This window comes from Coptis chinensis, chromosome 7 (genome assembly GCF_015680905.1).
Source record: "Coptis chinensis isolate HL-2020 chromosome 7, ASM1568090v1, whole genome shotgun sequence".
NCBI classification, from domain to species: domain Eukaryota; kingdom Viridiplantae; phylum Streptophyta; class Magnoliopsida; order Ranunculales; family Ranunculaceae; genus Coptis; species Coptis chinensis.
Genome location: NC_141462.1, coordinates 89245797 through 89261704, shown reverse-complemented (window position 1 = coordinate 89261704; position 15908 = coordinate 89245797). Strand labels below are relative to the sequence as shown.

The 15908-nt window shown below is 37.9% G+C and overlaps 2 protein-coding genes, 1 non-coding gene and 1 pseudogene across 3 annotated transcripts; 2 read left to right on the top strand and 2 right to left on the bottom strand.

The window, feature by feature from the left end:
- The first annotated feature begins 500 nt into the window (after positions 1-500).
- LOC147489792 (ARF guanine-nucleotide exchange factor GNOM-like) lies at positions 501-5984 on the top strand. Its single transcript, XM_086570933.1, has 3 exons — positions 501-676; positions 1286-2094; positions 2257-5984. Exons 2-3 carry the CDS (start codon positions 1366-1368, stop codon positions 5866-5868), a joined length of 4341 nt encoding a protein of 1446 aa, XP_086427059.1. The 5' UTR covers positions 501-676; positions 1286-1365; the 3' UTR covers positions 5869-5984.
- Positions 5985-6119: 135 nt separating this feature from the next.
- LOC147489791 (putative E3 ubiquitin-protein ligase ARI8 pseudogene) lies at positions 6120-8501 on the top strand (annotated as a pseudogene).
- Positions 8502-9956: 1455 nt separating this feature from the next.
- Positions 9957-15838, bottom strand: LOC147489789 (ERBB-3 BINDING PROTEIN 1-like). Its single transcript, XM_086570407.1, has 9 exons — positions 15644-15838; positions 15465-15549; positions 15232-15381; positions 14994-15147; positions 11229-11444; positions 11002-11138; positions 10817-10908; positions 10515-10694; positions 9957-10268 (listed from the first exon to the last, which is right to left on the bottom strand). The coding sequence occupies exons 1-9, from the start codon at positions 15735-15737 to the stop codon at positions 10189-10191; spliced, it is 1188 nt and encodes a 395-aa protein (XP_086426533.1). The 5' UTR covers positions 15738-15838; the 3' UTR covers positions 9957-10188.
- On the bottom strand, positions 13140-13235 carry LOC147489790 (small nucleolar RNA snoR69Y). Its single transcript, XR_015203449.1, has one exon. It is a non-coding gene; the product is annotated as a small nucleolar RNA snoR69Y (small nucleolar RNA).
- Positions 15839-15908: the final 70 nt, after the last annotated feature.

Here is a 15908-nt window from a genome sequence, read left to right as displayed (position 1 = left end):
TGAAGCAATCCCGTCCCTTATGTTTAATGCATTCCTCAAATTCCTCAATTTGTTTCGTGTATTGACATTTCTTCTCAAACCCAAACAGCCCAGCGTAATATTTTTAAATGACATTGAAAAGGAGTTTCAAAATGTTCTAGATCCCAAATCCGTCCCAATCTAACTCAGATCTCCAAATAATCCCAACCACCATTTGTATTGCCATTGTGTTTTATTATAATAGATTTAGTAATACCTCCCGCACTATTTTAAGTCACCTCCTTCCTGTGTTTATTATTTTGTAATACCTCCCGCACTATTATTATTGTCACCTCTTACATATTTACAAATTTTTGACGTGGAGCGAGTTTCCATAATTTGGGATTATAGGTTCAGTTGATGAACTGGTAGGAAATGTAGACAGTGGAAACGTTTGACCGTAACGGGTCGAGCAAAACCAGATTAGTACCAGACAAGGATTTTAAAAGGCCCGATCCAGAATAAAGCCCAAAATAAAAATAATATGGGCCGAAGTTGCTGACTTTCCAATCTCCTTCGTCTTTCTTTTCCTTGTTTTGAAGAATTGAAGAAGATCTGCCCACGCCATAAATCCTTCAAAACCAACCGATCTTCTTATTTAATATAACACCGAATATTTCAATACCCCGTTTCTATAAAACGTGACAACAGTCAACAGGTACATTTTTTTTTTTTTTTTTTTTTTTTTATTGAGATGCCAAATTTCTTTTGCTGTTGTGAATGAATTATGATTTAGGATTTCATTTGTGAATTTATAATTGAGGAAATGCAACGTATAATAGTAGAGTCTAATGGTGGTGGCACTTTTCTGTTGTTTCCTCTTACCATGTCCTCATAAGCATATACATTCATACATGTTACATCCACTCAGGTCTTCCTAATCAAGGACTATAGGGGATACTTGAACAGGACTAGGCGAGTTGGTTTCTGGATAACTAGGCTACCTACTTATAAAGGCGGATCTAAATTTTGGTCTAGGCCAAGGTTTTCAGAATCATTATTCTGAGTGCTGCTAGTGCTTCCAACTCATTGATGGTATTGGGATTAAAAGCTAGATTCGAGGGGAATCTCATCTTCCTCATGAAGGCCCTTTGTGATAGCTATAATCCGATTTATTGATAAGGAAATAGTGTGAGATCTATTTTTTTGGCAACGGTTTTCCTAGAAACAAAAGACATCTTTAATAGTATCCTGAACTTTATTGTGAAAGTTTGATGATATTATATGAAATTCCTAATGGGACTACTTTTCTTTTTTTCTGTCACAGTGACTAGTATCTTTGTGCCAGTTTTCAGTGCCTTGCCCCTGTAGTTTCTAGTACATTTGGTAATTCTTGGAATATATGAAATGGGGGGTCTAAAGCTACAGTTGGGTATGAAGGCAGTCAAGGAAGAGCGTGAACATGGTTACTGTACATCTAGCAGAGGGGCTTTAGCATGTACAGTGAATTCAGAAATCGGTGCAGTGCTGTCTGTCATGAGGAGAAATGTCCGGTGGGGAGGCCATTATACGTCGGGTGATGATCACTTAGAGCACTCTCTCATCCAGTCTTTGAAAGATTTGCGGAAACAAATTTTTTCATGGAAATACCAGTGGAATACAATTAATCCAGTCATATATCTCCAACCATTTTTGGATGTGATTATATCAGATGAAACTGGTGCACCAATTACTGGTGCTGCCTTGTCTTCAGTTTACAAGATTTTGTCTCTTGATGTAATCAATCTGGATACTGCAAATGCAGAAGATGCTATGCATGTAGTGGTTGATGCAGTGACAACTTGCCGCTTCGAGGTGACAGATCCTGCCTCAGAAGAGGTGGTATTGATGAAGATACTTCAGGTTCTCTTGGCTTGCATGAGAAGCAAAGCAGCATTTCTGTTGAGCAACCAGCATGTTTGCACCATAGTGAACACATGTTTTCATGTTGTTCATCAAGCAGGAGCTAAAGGAGAGTTGTTACAACGAATAGCTCGCCACACAATGCACGAACTTATAAGGTGCATTTTTTCACACTTGCCAAATATTGACAGCTGTGAACAACCATTGGCTAATGGGAGTGCTGGCAAACAGGAGGTATTTGTGCGTGGCTCCTTTTTATTAATAATTGTTCTTCACATATGAGTTGATAGGCAAGGACTGAGTATTGAGGTGTCCTTCCCCACCAGCTTTTTTGGTTAGTTGTGTCCCTAGTCTTTTATTCCTCATTGATGTGTAAAGATGCTATTATTTGCGCAGTTTGATGCTATTGTTTCTCAAGGAAGTAAACAGCTAGACAATGGTAACAACAGTGCTGAAGGTGGTGGCCAACCTCCTTTTGGTATTACGTCTCCAAAATATGTGGAGAATATGACAAGTGAAAATGCGATTGCGACTGTTAATGACAAGAACAATTCTTCAAGTGACTTGCTCCTCATGACAAAGCCATACGGAGTCCCCTGCATGATGGAAATATTTCAATTTCTGTGTTCCCTTTTAAATATTAATGAGCACATTGGAACGGGTTCCAGATCTAGTACCATTGCATTTGATGAAGATGTTCCTCTTTTCGCTTTGGGTTTGATTAATTCGGCTATTGAATTAGGTGGGCCCTCTATAAGTCGACACCCTAAGTTACTGGCATTGATACAGGATGAACTGTTCCGTAATCTCATGCAGTTTGGGTTGTCAATGAGTCCACTAATTCTTTCGCTGGTTTGCAGTGTTGTTCTCAACCTCTATCATCATTTGCGTACAGAGCTAAAGTTACATCTTGAAGCCTTCTTTTCCTGTGTGATATTGAGGCTAGCGCAAAGCAAGTCTGGGGCTTCATACCAGCAGCAGGAAGTTGCTATGGAGGCTCTGGTCGACTTCTGCAGACAGAAAACATTTATGGTGGAGGTGTATGCCAACTTGGACTGTGATATATCCTGCAGCAATTTGTTTGAAGACCTTGCTAACTTGTTGTCAAAGAGTGCTTTTCCAGTGAACTCTCCGCTGTCTGCGATGCACATTCTAGCTTTGGACGGTCTAATATCTGTGATTCAGGGAATGGCTGAGAGATTAGATAATGAATCTCCTATTTCAGAACAGGTTCTTGTAGATTTTGAGGAATATACTCCATTTTGGACTGTGAAGTGCGAGAACTCTGCCGATCCTAGTCAATGGGTCCCTTTTGCCCGTCGGAGGAAGTACATCAAGAAACGGCTGACGACTGGTGTTGATCACTTTAACCGCGACCCAAAGAAAGGGTTGGAGTTTCTACAAGGAACTCATCTGCTACCTGAGAAACTTGATCCACAAAGTGTGGCTTGCTTTTTTAGGTACACACCTGGATTAGATAAGAATCTAGTAGGGGATTTCCTTGGAAATCATGACGAGTTCAGTGTTCAGGTGCTCCATGAGTTTGCTGGTACTTTTGATTTTCAAGATATGAGTTTGGATACCGCATTGCGTTTGTTCTTGGAAACTTTCCGGCTGCCAGGGGAGTCTCAGAAGATACAGAGAGTGCTTGAGGCATTCTCAGAGAGATATTATGAGCAATCATCACATATTCTTGTCAACAAGGACGCTGCACTCCTACTGTCCTATTCAGTTATACTGCTTAACACAGATCAACACAATGTTCAGGTTAAGAAAAAGATGACTGAAGAGGATTTTATTAGAAACAATAGACACATTAATGGTGGAAGTGATCTTCCACGAGAGTTCCTGTCTGAGCTGTATCATTCGATCTGCAAGAACGAGATTAGGACATTCCCAGGACAAGGTATTGGTTTTCCTGAGATGACACTAAGCCTTTGGGTGGATCTCATGTGCAAAGCCAAGAGGACTTCTCCATATATTGTCTGTGATTCAAGACCCTTCCTCGACCGAGATATGTTTGCTATCATGTCCGGTCCCACAATTGCTGCTATCTCAGTTGTATTTGATCACGCAGAGCATGAAGATGTTCTTCAAAATTGTGTTGATGGATTTTTGGCTGTTGCAAAGATTTCTGCATGCCATCATCTTGATGATGTATTAGATGATCTTGTTGTATCGTTGTGCAAGTTCACGACCCTCTTGGACCCTTCTGCCATTGAGGAAGCTGTTTTTGCTTTTGGTGAGGATGAAAAAGCTAGGATGGCAACAATCACCGTATTCGCCATAGCAAATAGTTATGGTAATTATATTCGTTCTGGCTGGAGAAACATCGTCGATTGCATCTTGAGGTTGCACAAAATTGGTCTTCTCCCTACTTTTCTCAACAGTGATGTTACTGATGATTCTGAGCTTGCTCTGGAACCTGGTAAACCTGTCACGACTTCCATATCTGCATCTGAAGTACCTTCCATGGGTACGACTCAGAAATCCTTTGGGCTAATGGGCAGGTTCAGCCAGCTCTTATCTTTAGAGACAGAAGAACCCAAATCTCAACCTACAGAACTAGAACTTCAGGTTCATCAACATGCACTGCAAACAATTCAGAAGTGTCATATTGATAGCATATTTACTGAGAGTCAATTTTTGCATGCTGATTCCTTGTTGCAACTTGCGCGGGCTCTCATTGGGGCTGTGCGGAGACCTCAAAAAGGTAACACTTATCCTGAAGATGAGGACGCTGCAATCTTCTCGTTGGAGTTGCTTATTGCTATCACCCTCAACAATCGGGACAGGATCCTTCTTCTCTGGCAAAGTGTATATGAGCACATATGCAGTATTGTCCAGTCAACTGTGATGCCCTGTGCTCTTGTGGAGAAGGCGGTGTTTGGACTCCTAAGGATATGCCAACGACTTCTTCCTTATAAAGAAAGTTTGGCTGATGAGCTCCTAAGGTCACTGCAGCTGGTACTGAAACTTGATGCTCGTGTTGCTGATGCGTACTGTGAGAACATTACCCAAGAAGTCATGTGTCTTGTGAAAGCCAATGCCACGCACATAAGATCCCATATGGGTTGGCGCACAATCACCTCTCTGCTTTCCATTACTGCTCGCCATCCTGAAGCATCTGAAGCTGGCTTTGAGGCACTGGTGTTCATTATGTCAGATGGGGTTCATCTATCGCCAGCAAATTATGTTCTTTGTGTAGATGCGGCAAGACAGTTTGCTGAGTCTCGAGTTGGGCAGGCAGATCGTTCTTTGTGTGCATTGGATTTGATGGAAGGATCTGTTGCATGTCTAGCACGGTGGTCTCGTGAAACTAAGGAAGCTGTGGGCGAGGAAGCTGCTACAAAAGTATCACAGGATATAGGAGAGATGTGGCTGAGGCTAGTACAGGGACTCAGGAAAGTGTGTTTGGACCAGAGAGAAGAGATTAGGAATCATTCTCTTTTATCATTGCAGAGGTGCTTGATGGGGGTTGATGGTGTCTTCCTTCCACATGATTTGTGGTTGGAGTGTTTCGACCTTGTCATTTTCAGTATGCTTGAAGAGTTGCTAGAGATTGCACAAGGTCACTCTCCAAAGGATTATCGTAACATGGAAAGAACACTTGTCCTTGCCATGAAGCTCTTGTCAAAGGTGTTCTTACAATCACTGCCTGATCTCTCACAGCTAACTGCTTTCAGAAAACTGTGGCTGGGTGTGCTAAGTCACATGGAGAAATATATGAAGGCCAAGATCAGAGGGAAGAGAACTGAGAAGCTTCAGGAACTAATCCCCGAGCTTCTAAAAAACACCTTGTTTGTTTTAAGGACGAGAGGTGTGCTCGTGCAGAAAAGCGTATTAGGCGGTGAAAGCTTGTGGGAATCAACATGGTTACATGTGAACAATATTGCTCCATCTTTACAATCTGAAGTTTTTCCTGAACAAGTTTCCGAGCAGTTGCAACAAGAGCAGCGAATAATAGTGGGGAGCCCAGAGTCTGATTTGGAAGGTATTAAAACATGAGCACGAGATGTATCAATTTTTGGACAAATATCTCTTGTGGATGCGGTAGTTACAGTTGACTATTATAATTGTAGCACACTAGCTCCATTGTCAAATATACGTCCTGGTTTGTGATTTTTCCCTGAAGCAGTTGCATGCTCATGTCCAACACAGACTTAAAAACACCCAAATGCAGATACAGGTGTGAATTAATTTCAACTTTACCATAGATCTTTTGTTTAGTGATATTCCCAATCTCTTTTTCTCTTTTAAATAGCTTGAAATACAATTTGAGGAACCTGTTCAAACATTTGCACCTAAAATTGTATGACCCTTCATGGCAAAGCCATTTTTTTCAAAATAAAAGCCCATTGGCGATGTTGAATCGTACACAAGTTTCTAGACTTTCTAGCTTCTAATAAATTTGAATACATAAGAAACTGTTACAGGTTTTTGGAAACACTATTAAAAGCCTATTTTCATTTTATCCCTTCGTTCATATTTTGATTAAGCGATTGCATCCCATGATTATGGACATGATAGTCATCATGTTTAACATTCTTTAATAATAGAACAATGATTTAGTTTGTTTGTCATTACATTATTGTTTTCTCATTTTTCTTTCTTTAGTTTGTTTGGGTACTAATCAAACCTTCTAAATAAATTATAACTCCTTCCTTCGTTTTTCTCAACTAGTTGCCTCATTTGCACGCATTATATGCACATTGAATGAATGATGTAAAAAACAGAATAAGAATACATCAGCTATGTCGTAGCATTTTCAATGGTTCTTTGGGTTGGAGAGCTTTTGTTGTCAATGCGCATTCCAACAAATTTCTGTATGCAAGTAAAACAACCCAAAGCAAGAGCCTTACTTTCTCAAACATAAGCAAACTTCCCCACATCCAATACATAATAACAAAAGAAGTTCACAAATCTTTAGCTTTATTTTTTAAGGAGAATAAAAAATAGAATAAAGAAATTGATTGAAAACCAATTTATTAATGGAAACATATTTTAAAAAAAAAGATTAAACTAATAATAATCCACATAGAAAAATTTGAGATCATATCACCTTCCAGGTTATCATATGGTTAATCTAAAGCTCTGAATATGCCAATTCTCCGGCATTGGTAGAGATAACTTTCAAACCTCTACACCAACCACCAAGAATCAAACCTCCAATCCAACAACAGTTCAATGGAATATATATGATGCCTATATAAATTTGAAAGTAATTTTTAGATATCCTTGAAGCTTCTTAGTGCCTTGTGTTAGTGTTGTTAATTTACGCAAAGTAAATTTCGCGGCTATAGCTGCTATCTTAACTGATTTTACTGGCAACAACTTGTAGTTATGTGGCTGAATATCTTTGAAAGGAATTCAAAACTTTCATTGTACTGTTGGTAAGAATACTGAAATCAAACCCCCAAATTTTAGGGAATGCGTATCCAGTCAAAAAAATTCTATTTCAGCATACCCCAAAATTTGGAAGTTGGGGTATACAAAATTTTGGGGTACTGTCAGTCCAACTTCCAAATCTCCATTTCAGCAGATGATGAAGGAGGTAATAGTGATTATGAAGCATCTCATCATCAGCAGCAGAATTACACTGTTTTGAGTGAGTATAACATACAACAGCTTCAAGAGGAAGCTATCACGGCGATATCTAATATGAATTCTATATCAAAAGTTTCGGCTACTATCCTGCTCCTTCACTATAATTGGAGTGTCGCGTCGACAAATTGCAAGATGCATGGTTTGCTGATGAAGAAAAAGCCCGCACAACCGTTGGGTTGTTGGAGGAACCTATTGTTCATTATCCAAATTCTAAGAAAGTGACTTGCACAATTTGCTTTGAAATATTTATCCGCCGTAGAATGCATGCCGCTGCTTGTGGTCATCCCTTTTGTAAAAAATGTTGGAAAGGTTATGTTGGCACAGCAATTAATGATGGCCCTGGGTGTTTAGTGTTGCGATGTCCTGATCCCTCATGTCACGCTGCTGTGAGAATGCTGTAGATTTTGAAGTTGGAAGTGAGAGCTACAATGTTTCCTGCAACTGCACATATAGCTTTTGCTGGAATTGTGCGGAGGACGCTCATAGTGACCAAGTGGATCTTGAAGAATAGTGATGAGTCTGAAAACATCAACTGGATATTAGCTAATTCGAAGGCTTGTCCTGAATGCAAGAGACCTATTCAGAAAAATGACGGATGCATGCATATGACCTGCAGACCTCCTTGTCGCCACGCATTTTGCTGGTTGTGTCTTGCTCCATGGACTAAGCATGGCTACGATGGTCCGTGTAATCGTTATAATGAGAAAGAAAAGAAAGACGGGACAGAGAAGAGAAGAAAGATGGCTAAACAATTGATAGATAGATATACTGCAAAAGGCGGTTGGAGATTTGAAGCAAATGCAAGATGTGAATATGGAGAAGCTGGGAAAAAATCAATGCCAGACTCTATTACAGCTCAAGTTCATAACAGAGGTCTGGCTACAGATAATTGAATGCAGGCGTGTTCTCGAGTGGACCTACTATGCCTATGGATATTACATACCTGAGCATGAACATAAGAAGAGGGAGTTACTTGAGTTCGAGTTAGAACGTCTTCATCTATGTGTAGAGAAAGAGTTTCAATAAATTCCGTGCAAAGCTAAAATTTCTGACCAACACTACCTGTAAAATCCTAACTTTAATCGATAACAAAACACTCTTCCCTTTTGATTTAGAAATGGAATCGCAACCCTTGCAGTAGCAAACCAAGGTGTATTTAAAGAAGATGAGGGAAGATCATTACATTTGTTTTACCTAGCTTCAAATTTGAGTATGTTGCTGATAAACACACGTCCTTATCGTTTTCGATTCTTTCTTTTATCACTTTGAAGATTGAGAGAGAGGAAAAGAATTGATCAATGGTGTACCCGCGGGTGAGGGGTTTTTTTTTTCTTGTTTTGCTTTTGATTTTTTTTCGTTAGATTTGAGGAAGACTTTTTCATATCATTCTACTTTTTAGTTTTTAATTATTTACTTACCCCTGGTGGACATTCAAATAAAGGCATATGTTTGGTTTTTGTTTTTCATAAGAACTGAAAAGACTGAATAGACTTCTGTAAAATTACAAAGTAGACTAATTTCAGGCGTATTTAAGTAAAAAAATAAAATAAATATTTTCAAAACATGGATTCTTTTAAATTTTTTGCTGATATGGCTCTCTATGAGCATCATGGGAGAAAGAGATATTAATATAGGTAGGATTGGACCAACATACTAAAATCCAGGGCAGCCCAAAGTGAAGAATTGAGCACTGGGAAGTGTTTTTTTTTCCCACGTATTGTGTGTGGAGGCCTTTTTTTTTTTTTAGAAAGAAGGGATTTACATGTTTAGAGTCCTGGTTTAAGAGAAAAAAAATTGGGATTTATCAAAATTAAGACCTATTTTTAAAGTGAATTTTGGGGGCAACTTACGAGGATAGCGACACTGCTAAAATCTCTACATACTAAATTTTTCGTTCGTTCATTACTTACATCGACACAAGAACTATAAAATTGTCTCATTAAGCATCTCTATGGAACGTTCCCTCAAGCTGCTTATCCCTTGCTAGTTGCTACAGCCGAAGGGCTAACATATACGAGCACAAAAGGACCAGAAAAACACCGAAGCGTAGGAATCTTTCCAAAGTGGGGTGAATTTGTAACTATCACACACCTCGACTTCTTTTTTTATGTGTATTGGAAATGACCCTAATTTCCCATCTAGTTGGGGGAAAATCCTAATTGGCTCATACAGTAAATAGTAGTTAACCCTAGTACAAAAGTTCATAGTTCATTACAGACATCAGTTTTAAGCATAGGAATCTTTCCAAATGTGACAAGAAAAAAAGGAGAATCATCCAATACCCTACAGTAATTTAAAGTAAACGTAATTAAAATTATATCCAAAAACCATCTAACTTATCACCCCCTATAACAATCTACCGGATGGAGAGCATGAGAAAATGATGAACACAAATATGTTGCATGATATAGTTTTTCTCTTGAAAATAAGCTATCAGAGTGAGCTCAGTGGAACAGCGTACTGTCTGCCTCATTTAACTCGAGAGCAACTATGTAACTGTTTTATCTGTTATTCATATAAGTATAAAGTGGGTGTTGATACATCAAGCTTCACTTCATTGAGTCCTATTTTTTCAGAATTGGGAGCAGCGACATAAAAACAGGTAACCATGTAATGTACTGCCCGCTTCATACAAAACACAATTCAGCCAGACACCAGATACTCAGCTACGCTCATTTCAGCAATGAAAATACAGCTGAACAAAATTGCAGACCCTATTCTTCAGAGTTCAGACATGTCATTTGTAGTTGTATCCATGGACCCAACTTCTCCACCCTCGTCAGCTTTGTCGCTGTTCTTCCCTGATAAACACAAAAATACTTGGCATGATGTTGGAACAATAAAGTGGGATGTCATGATATACATTAGCATCTATAAAATCAATGTAAATGACATTTTAAGTACTGAAAATGTCCCACTTGTTTTGTAATCCAGCTAAAAACTAGCTATAGTATATACACCAATCAATTCAACTCTGACATGCTTCATCCCTTCTACTTGATTCTCATAATTTAGAATAATTTTGTACGAGTTTTGTCATTACGCACCTTTCTTCTTCTTTCCACCACCTTTCTTCTTCGTTTTTGTGCCTAGAGCTAACCAAGCCTTTATCTCAGGGTCATCTACTGCCTTTGTGGGCTGCAAATCCTGCAGAGCATGTGACGTGATTCGATCTGACCCATTTGGCATAAGCAAAACTGTGAATTTGATATGGGCAACAAAATCACCTGCACAATAACCAAACCATATTATAGCATGAATCACAGATGGGTAGATAAAAGCTTCTCAAAAAAGTGCATTGTCCCTACTATCAGGTTGTAATAAGACATCTATTCTATTTGATTCTCACCAGGCTTTTCATGAAGAACAGGATATGGCTGTAGTAAATCATGGTTTACACATTCAACCAACCCCAGCCGAGCTTGTTTCTCTTCTAAAGCCCTAATAAGAAAAATAGCTCACTAAAGTTAGCATGAAAAATTCAACAGGTTGACACATAGAAACTGAACGACAATTGGATGAAAACTAGCAGACCTTGCTGAAAATGGCATGATGGGGAATTTTTGAGTTATTTCGCTAAAGATGAATCTGGATGCTTTCATCTTCAAGTGATAATTCTTATCCACAGCTCTTTTGTAAATAGTAGTTTGTTTCTCATCAAGTAGCTTAGGCTGCAATTTTTGAACAATTGCAGATTACACAATTAGCATTGCCGCAGAATAATGAGTATTTGATAGAAGGAACACACCGAACATACTTGCCTTGCCATCTCCTGTGCTAGTTACTATATCAATAGCATAGACTTCGTTCTCCTCAAACTCTGCATCATCAACTTTGGTATCTGGACTGGGAACACTCAATATGACCTTATTCCCATCAATAACAAACTGCTTTAGTTGATGACTAAGAACGCCTTCAACAATTTTGCAGTCATAGGCAGCAGCCACCTTCTGAATTGCTTCTGTTACTTCTTTGTTCTGCCAGCATCCAAAGAGATCCAAGCATAAGACTTGGGAAAACAACGATAGAAAAACTTTTCAAAAATGCAGGTATCACAATAAAGAATATATAGGTGCTGTCATCCCGATTTGCAGTATATATGTCATGATCATAATAAGCAATAAATAGAAGCCACCCATCAGTGAAACTATGACAAAATGAAGCCTCATTTGGACAATCCGTCCATAGCCTCCAATGACCATTCATCCCAAGGGGGAGCAAATTTACTTGTGAACATAATAAAATATGCAAAACCACAACAGAAGCACATCATTTCCATTTCAACAATAAAACTCTGTTAGATCTTATATATCATAAAGCTCTTTTTCCTCTGAAGAACTTACAGAAAGGACTGATTAGATGGAGCCTTGATCAGCGTTACAAGAAACAAGAAAATGAGGGATTGATACGCAGTTGATCTTTTGGATGTATTGCCTTTTTTGTTTCAATAATTGGTAACTGATCACCTTCGTAAAGATGCTAACATAGTTATACCTAGTAGTTATTTTTCAGTGCCAAGGGGGTTAATGGCATCTGGAAACTATATTAACTTTATTTTCATACACAGACTTGAAGAACTGAAGTAATTGGTCTAGTCAGAAAATGTTGGCCATACTAGGTTAAGTGAGCAAGAAAAAACATTACTCCAGCCCACTCAAGTATAGCCTCTAATGTGAGCAACAGGGAAAAAGAGGAGAACCAATTGGTACCTGATCACCTCAGCAAAGTTGCTGATGTAGTTATTATACCTCCTAATTCTTTTTCAGTTAACCAAGGAGGTTCTTCTTTAAAGCATACAAGTTATTATTACCTAGTGGCATGTGGCAACTACATCAAATTTTGTATGATGTCTAACGTGTATACGTAACAAGGGGGACCAATCACACCGAGAACTAATGAGGTCATACTGCCTACGGAGGAGCATATATATATAGGGGAGGGATCCATATATAACACTTTTTGTACAACAATTTATACAACAGCCTATATCTCACTCTACAAATTTACCTCGTTTACAATATCTACCATAAACACTCGTGCATATTTTTTGCCAAAGATCTTATACTGTCAAAAAACTGGTCTCCCACACTTGTAGTACGAGGATTAATAATCTAGGTTACTGATAAAAGAAAAATACAGAATTTATTACTTGAATAGAGAGAGAACATCTAGGTGCTGTTATCCTGACTAGCAGTCTAGATGTCATGAGCACATGAGCATTAGATAGAAGCCTCCCATCAGAGTAACTATGACAAAAGGAAGCCTCATGTGGACATCAGTCCATAGCCTCTACTAATTATTCATCATAAGGGGGACCAAATTTACTCATGAACTTCATGGAATATGCAAAACCATAGAACAAGCACATGATGTCCATTACAACAAAAGGCGCCTTCAACAAAATAGTAAATTTCTGGCTCAAATAGAACTGAATTTATCAGATTTGAAAATAGTAAATCGAATGATCAATCTCAACATATACATGGAGTAAAAACTTTATCCGCCCAAATAAAGCTTAACCAGAGTAGTGCAGTACTCTGAGTACATCAAACGCCATTACAAAGAGGGAGAAAAGATAAAAGTGAACAGAGAATTCATTATTGATCAGTTTCAAACTAAGTTATATAGAAGTACCAATACAAACAAAGAAAAATGAAAACTTAAAGAAGTAACGACGTGCTCAGATAATTTGTTAAGGAAAGTCTTATCTTAGACCACTAGGGTCTCATAATGAGCTGGGTATTAACAATATCATCACTGCATCATCAATCCCCACAACTAACAATATTTTTGGGAACAAAAACAAGGTTTAAAACCCATGAAATCAAACTGAAGAAAACCCACTTTGAATTAGACCTCAAACAACAATAAAATGCAAAAAAGAATATTAAGTAAATTAAAATTGAAAGAAAAAAAAAACAAGAGGCAGAGGAAGGACTAGTTTCAATGGTTTGAATCAGATAAAATGGATACTTTAGAAACGAGGCTCTCCAGAGGAGAGAGTGAGATTGCTGCATTGATATTGACACAGAAATCCTAGTCACTCCCAACAGTACCATTTAAGGAAATTGCTAGTCGCTCCCAACAGTACCAGTTAAGGAAATTGAATAACAAATAGGGACTGGTATACTCCATCGCCAAATATACCTCATGTAGTCATGTTGTCAAAGATATATTATGCTGTCATACACATCAAAAAGTTACATATCACTAGTTTACCAAAGTACATTCACATCCGACGAGAATAAAATGCCCTATCAGAGTAACTATGACAAAAGCTTCACTTGGACGTTAGTCCATAGCTTATGACAACTATTCGTCCTTTAGGAACATTACTAGACCTGGAAACATATAATTGGTGCACCAATAACCAAATGGATTTCATAAAAGGAAAAATATCAAAAAGAGAAAAGAAATTCCAATTCTACCTTCAAAACAAACTACAAAGCCATCTTGTCTACATATATGATATATCTTACTGTCACATTGTTATATCGTTATATACATGTTAGAATCACAGATCACTAATTTAACAAATACAATAATATCAACGAAAAAAAAAATTACCTATCAGAGTAACTATGACAAAAGCTTCACTTGGATGTTAGTCCATAGCTTATGACAATTATTCATCATTTAGGAACATCACAAGCCCTTGTGATATGGACTTCCTAAATACAAACTAACTGGTGCACCAATCCCAAATGGATTTCCAAAACCTTGCGACAAGTATGACAAGAATTGTGCAATACTCCCATCATTAACACTTGCAGTATTTGTTCTTAAAACCTAGTCTATCCGAATATACTGAACGAGGCAAGTGAATACAAGAAAAGTACGGATATAAACTACCTCAACTAATAGACCTCATATTGTCTTAGATACATTATATTGTCATACATAAAATACCACCAAATAACGATCACATCAAACAAAATAAATTCCCTATCAGAGTAACTATGACAAAAGCTTCACTTGAATGTTAGTCCATAGCTTGTGACAACTATTCATCATTTAGGGGTATCACTAATCCTGGGAACACTTGGGTATATACCTGGTGCTTCGATACCCAAATTGATTTTCTAAAGGAAAAAGAACAAGAGAAAATCAACTCCAATTCCATCTAGAGTAACAAAACATAAAACATGATATGACCAAGCAATGCTGGTTAAGGGGAAAGGGAACACAACATAAAAGGAAATATAAAATCTGAAAAAGCTTTAATCACATAATCTTTTTAGCGTTAACTATGAAATTTACCCATTATACCAATATTGTCATAGACACATAGCAATTACCAATCACTAGTTCAGTAAAAATACATTCACATGATCACACCAAACGACAAACACCTACCTTTCCACTAGGTTTTACATGAAAGGTCAACCACATAGTTTAAGTGCTTGGAAGTTTAAATAACCTTAAAAAAAACAAGTATTCTAGCAACCACTCGATTAGTCAAACACAACTTTAGAGGTATTCATAGAAACAGAGTAATATAAAATTCACATGAAATGAAATCTTACCTTTCTACCTGGTTTAACAAGCCTCAATGCAACTTCAGAAGCAGTTTGAGCTGCCGCAATAGCATCGGCTGCTCTTCCAGTCACTGGCCCACCCTGAAGAACATGGGTATGTCCAACTACTGCAATAAACCCATCGATATGACACCCCATATCACTGAAAACCATTTTAAAACTCGTCAATTCAACAAAAACCCACAAAACAACCCCAATACAAGTAAAATCTAACAAACAAACTCACATTTTAACAATGTTGCCTTCTTCCAATACAGATTCATCACTAGCCAGTGGCGAAAAGTGACAAACAGTATTATTCACCGAAATGCAAGTCGGAAACGCAACACCCCTTTCAATCTTCTTCTTAACATTCTTGTAAACATTCCCTGTTTGCCTACATCACAAAAAAACACACTCAAAATCATCAAAACCCGAATAAAAAAACATAAACCACAATAAAAAAAAAGAGACACTTACTCTCTAATATAGACATCCCCTTTTTCACAAAGATAAACAATCTTCGCTTTCGGTTTACATTCCGAAAGTACCAACTGCAATGCCTCTGCATTATAATAATAATAATAATATTACAACTACAGCCTTGAAATAAACAGTGAATATTGCTTATAAAACAAAGTGAGAAAAGAGAATAATACTGTTGACAATATCAGCTGCAGTTTTGTATTTGGTGACGACTTCAGGTGACGTCAGATCAAGTTCCTTCTCCTCATTCGCTTCGTCGTCCGACATTTTGGCTAAATAATATTAGGGTTTTAGTAAGAAGTAGCCGGCGTCTCTTTCTTCTATTGTTACTTGAGATAAAATTCAGGGTTTAAGGGTTAGCCACAAACTAGCTACTTTTATAGACCGTGCTTGGCTTTCTTGTAGGGCTTTGGTCTGTGGTCCGCTGGACCGGTTTTG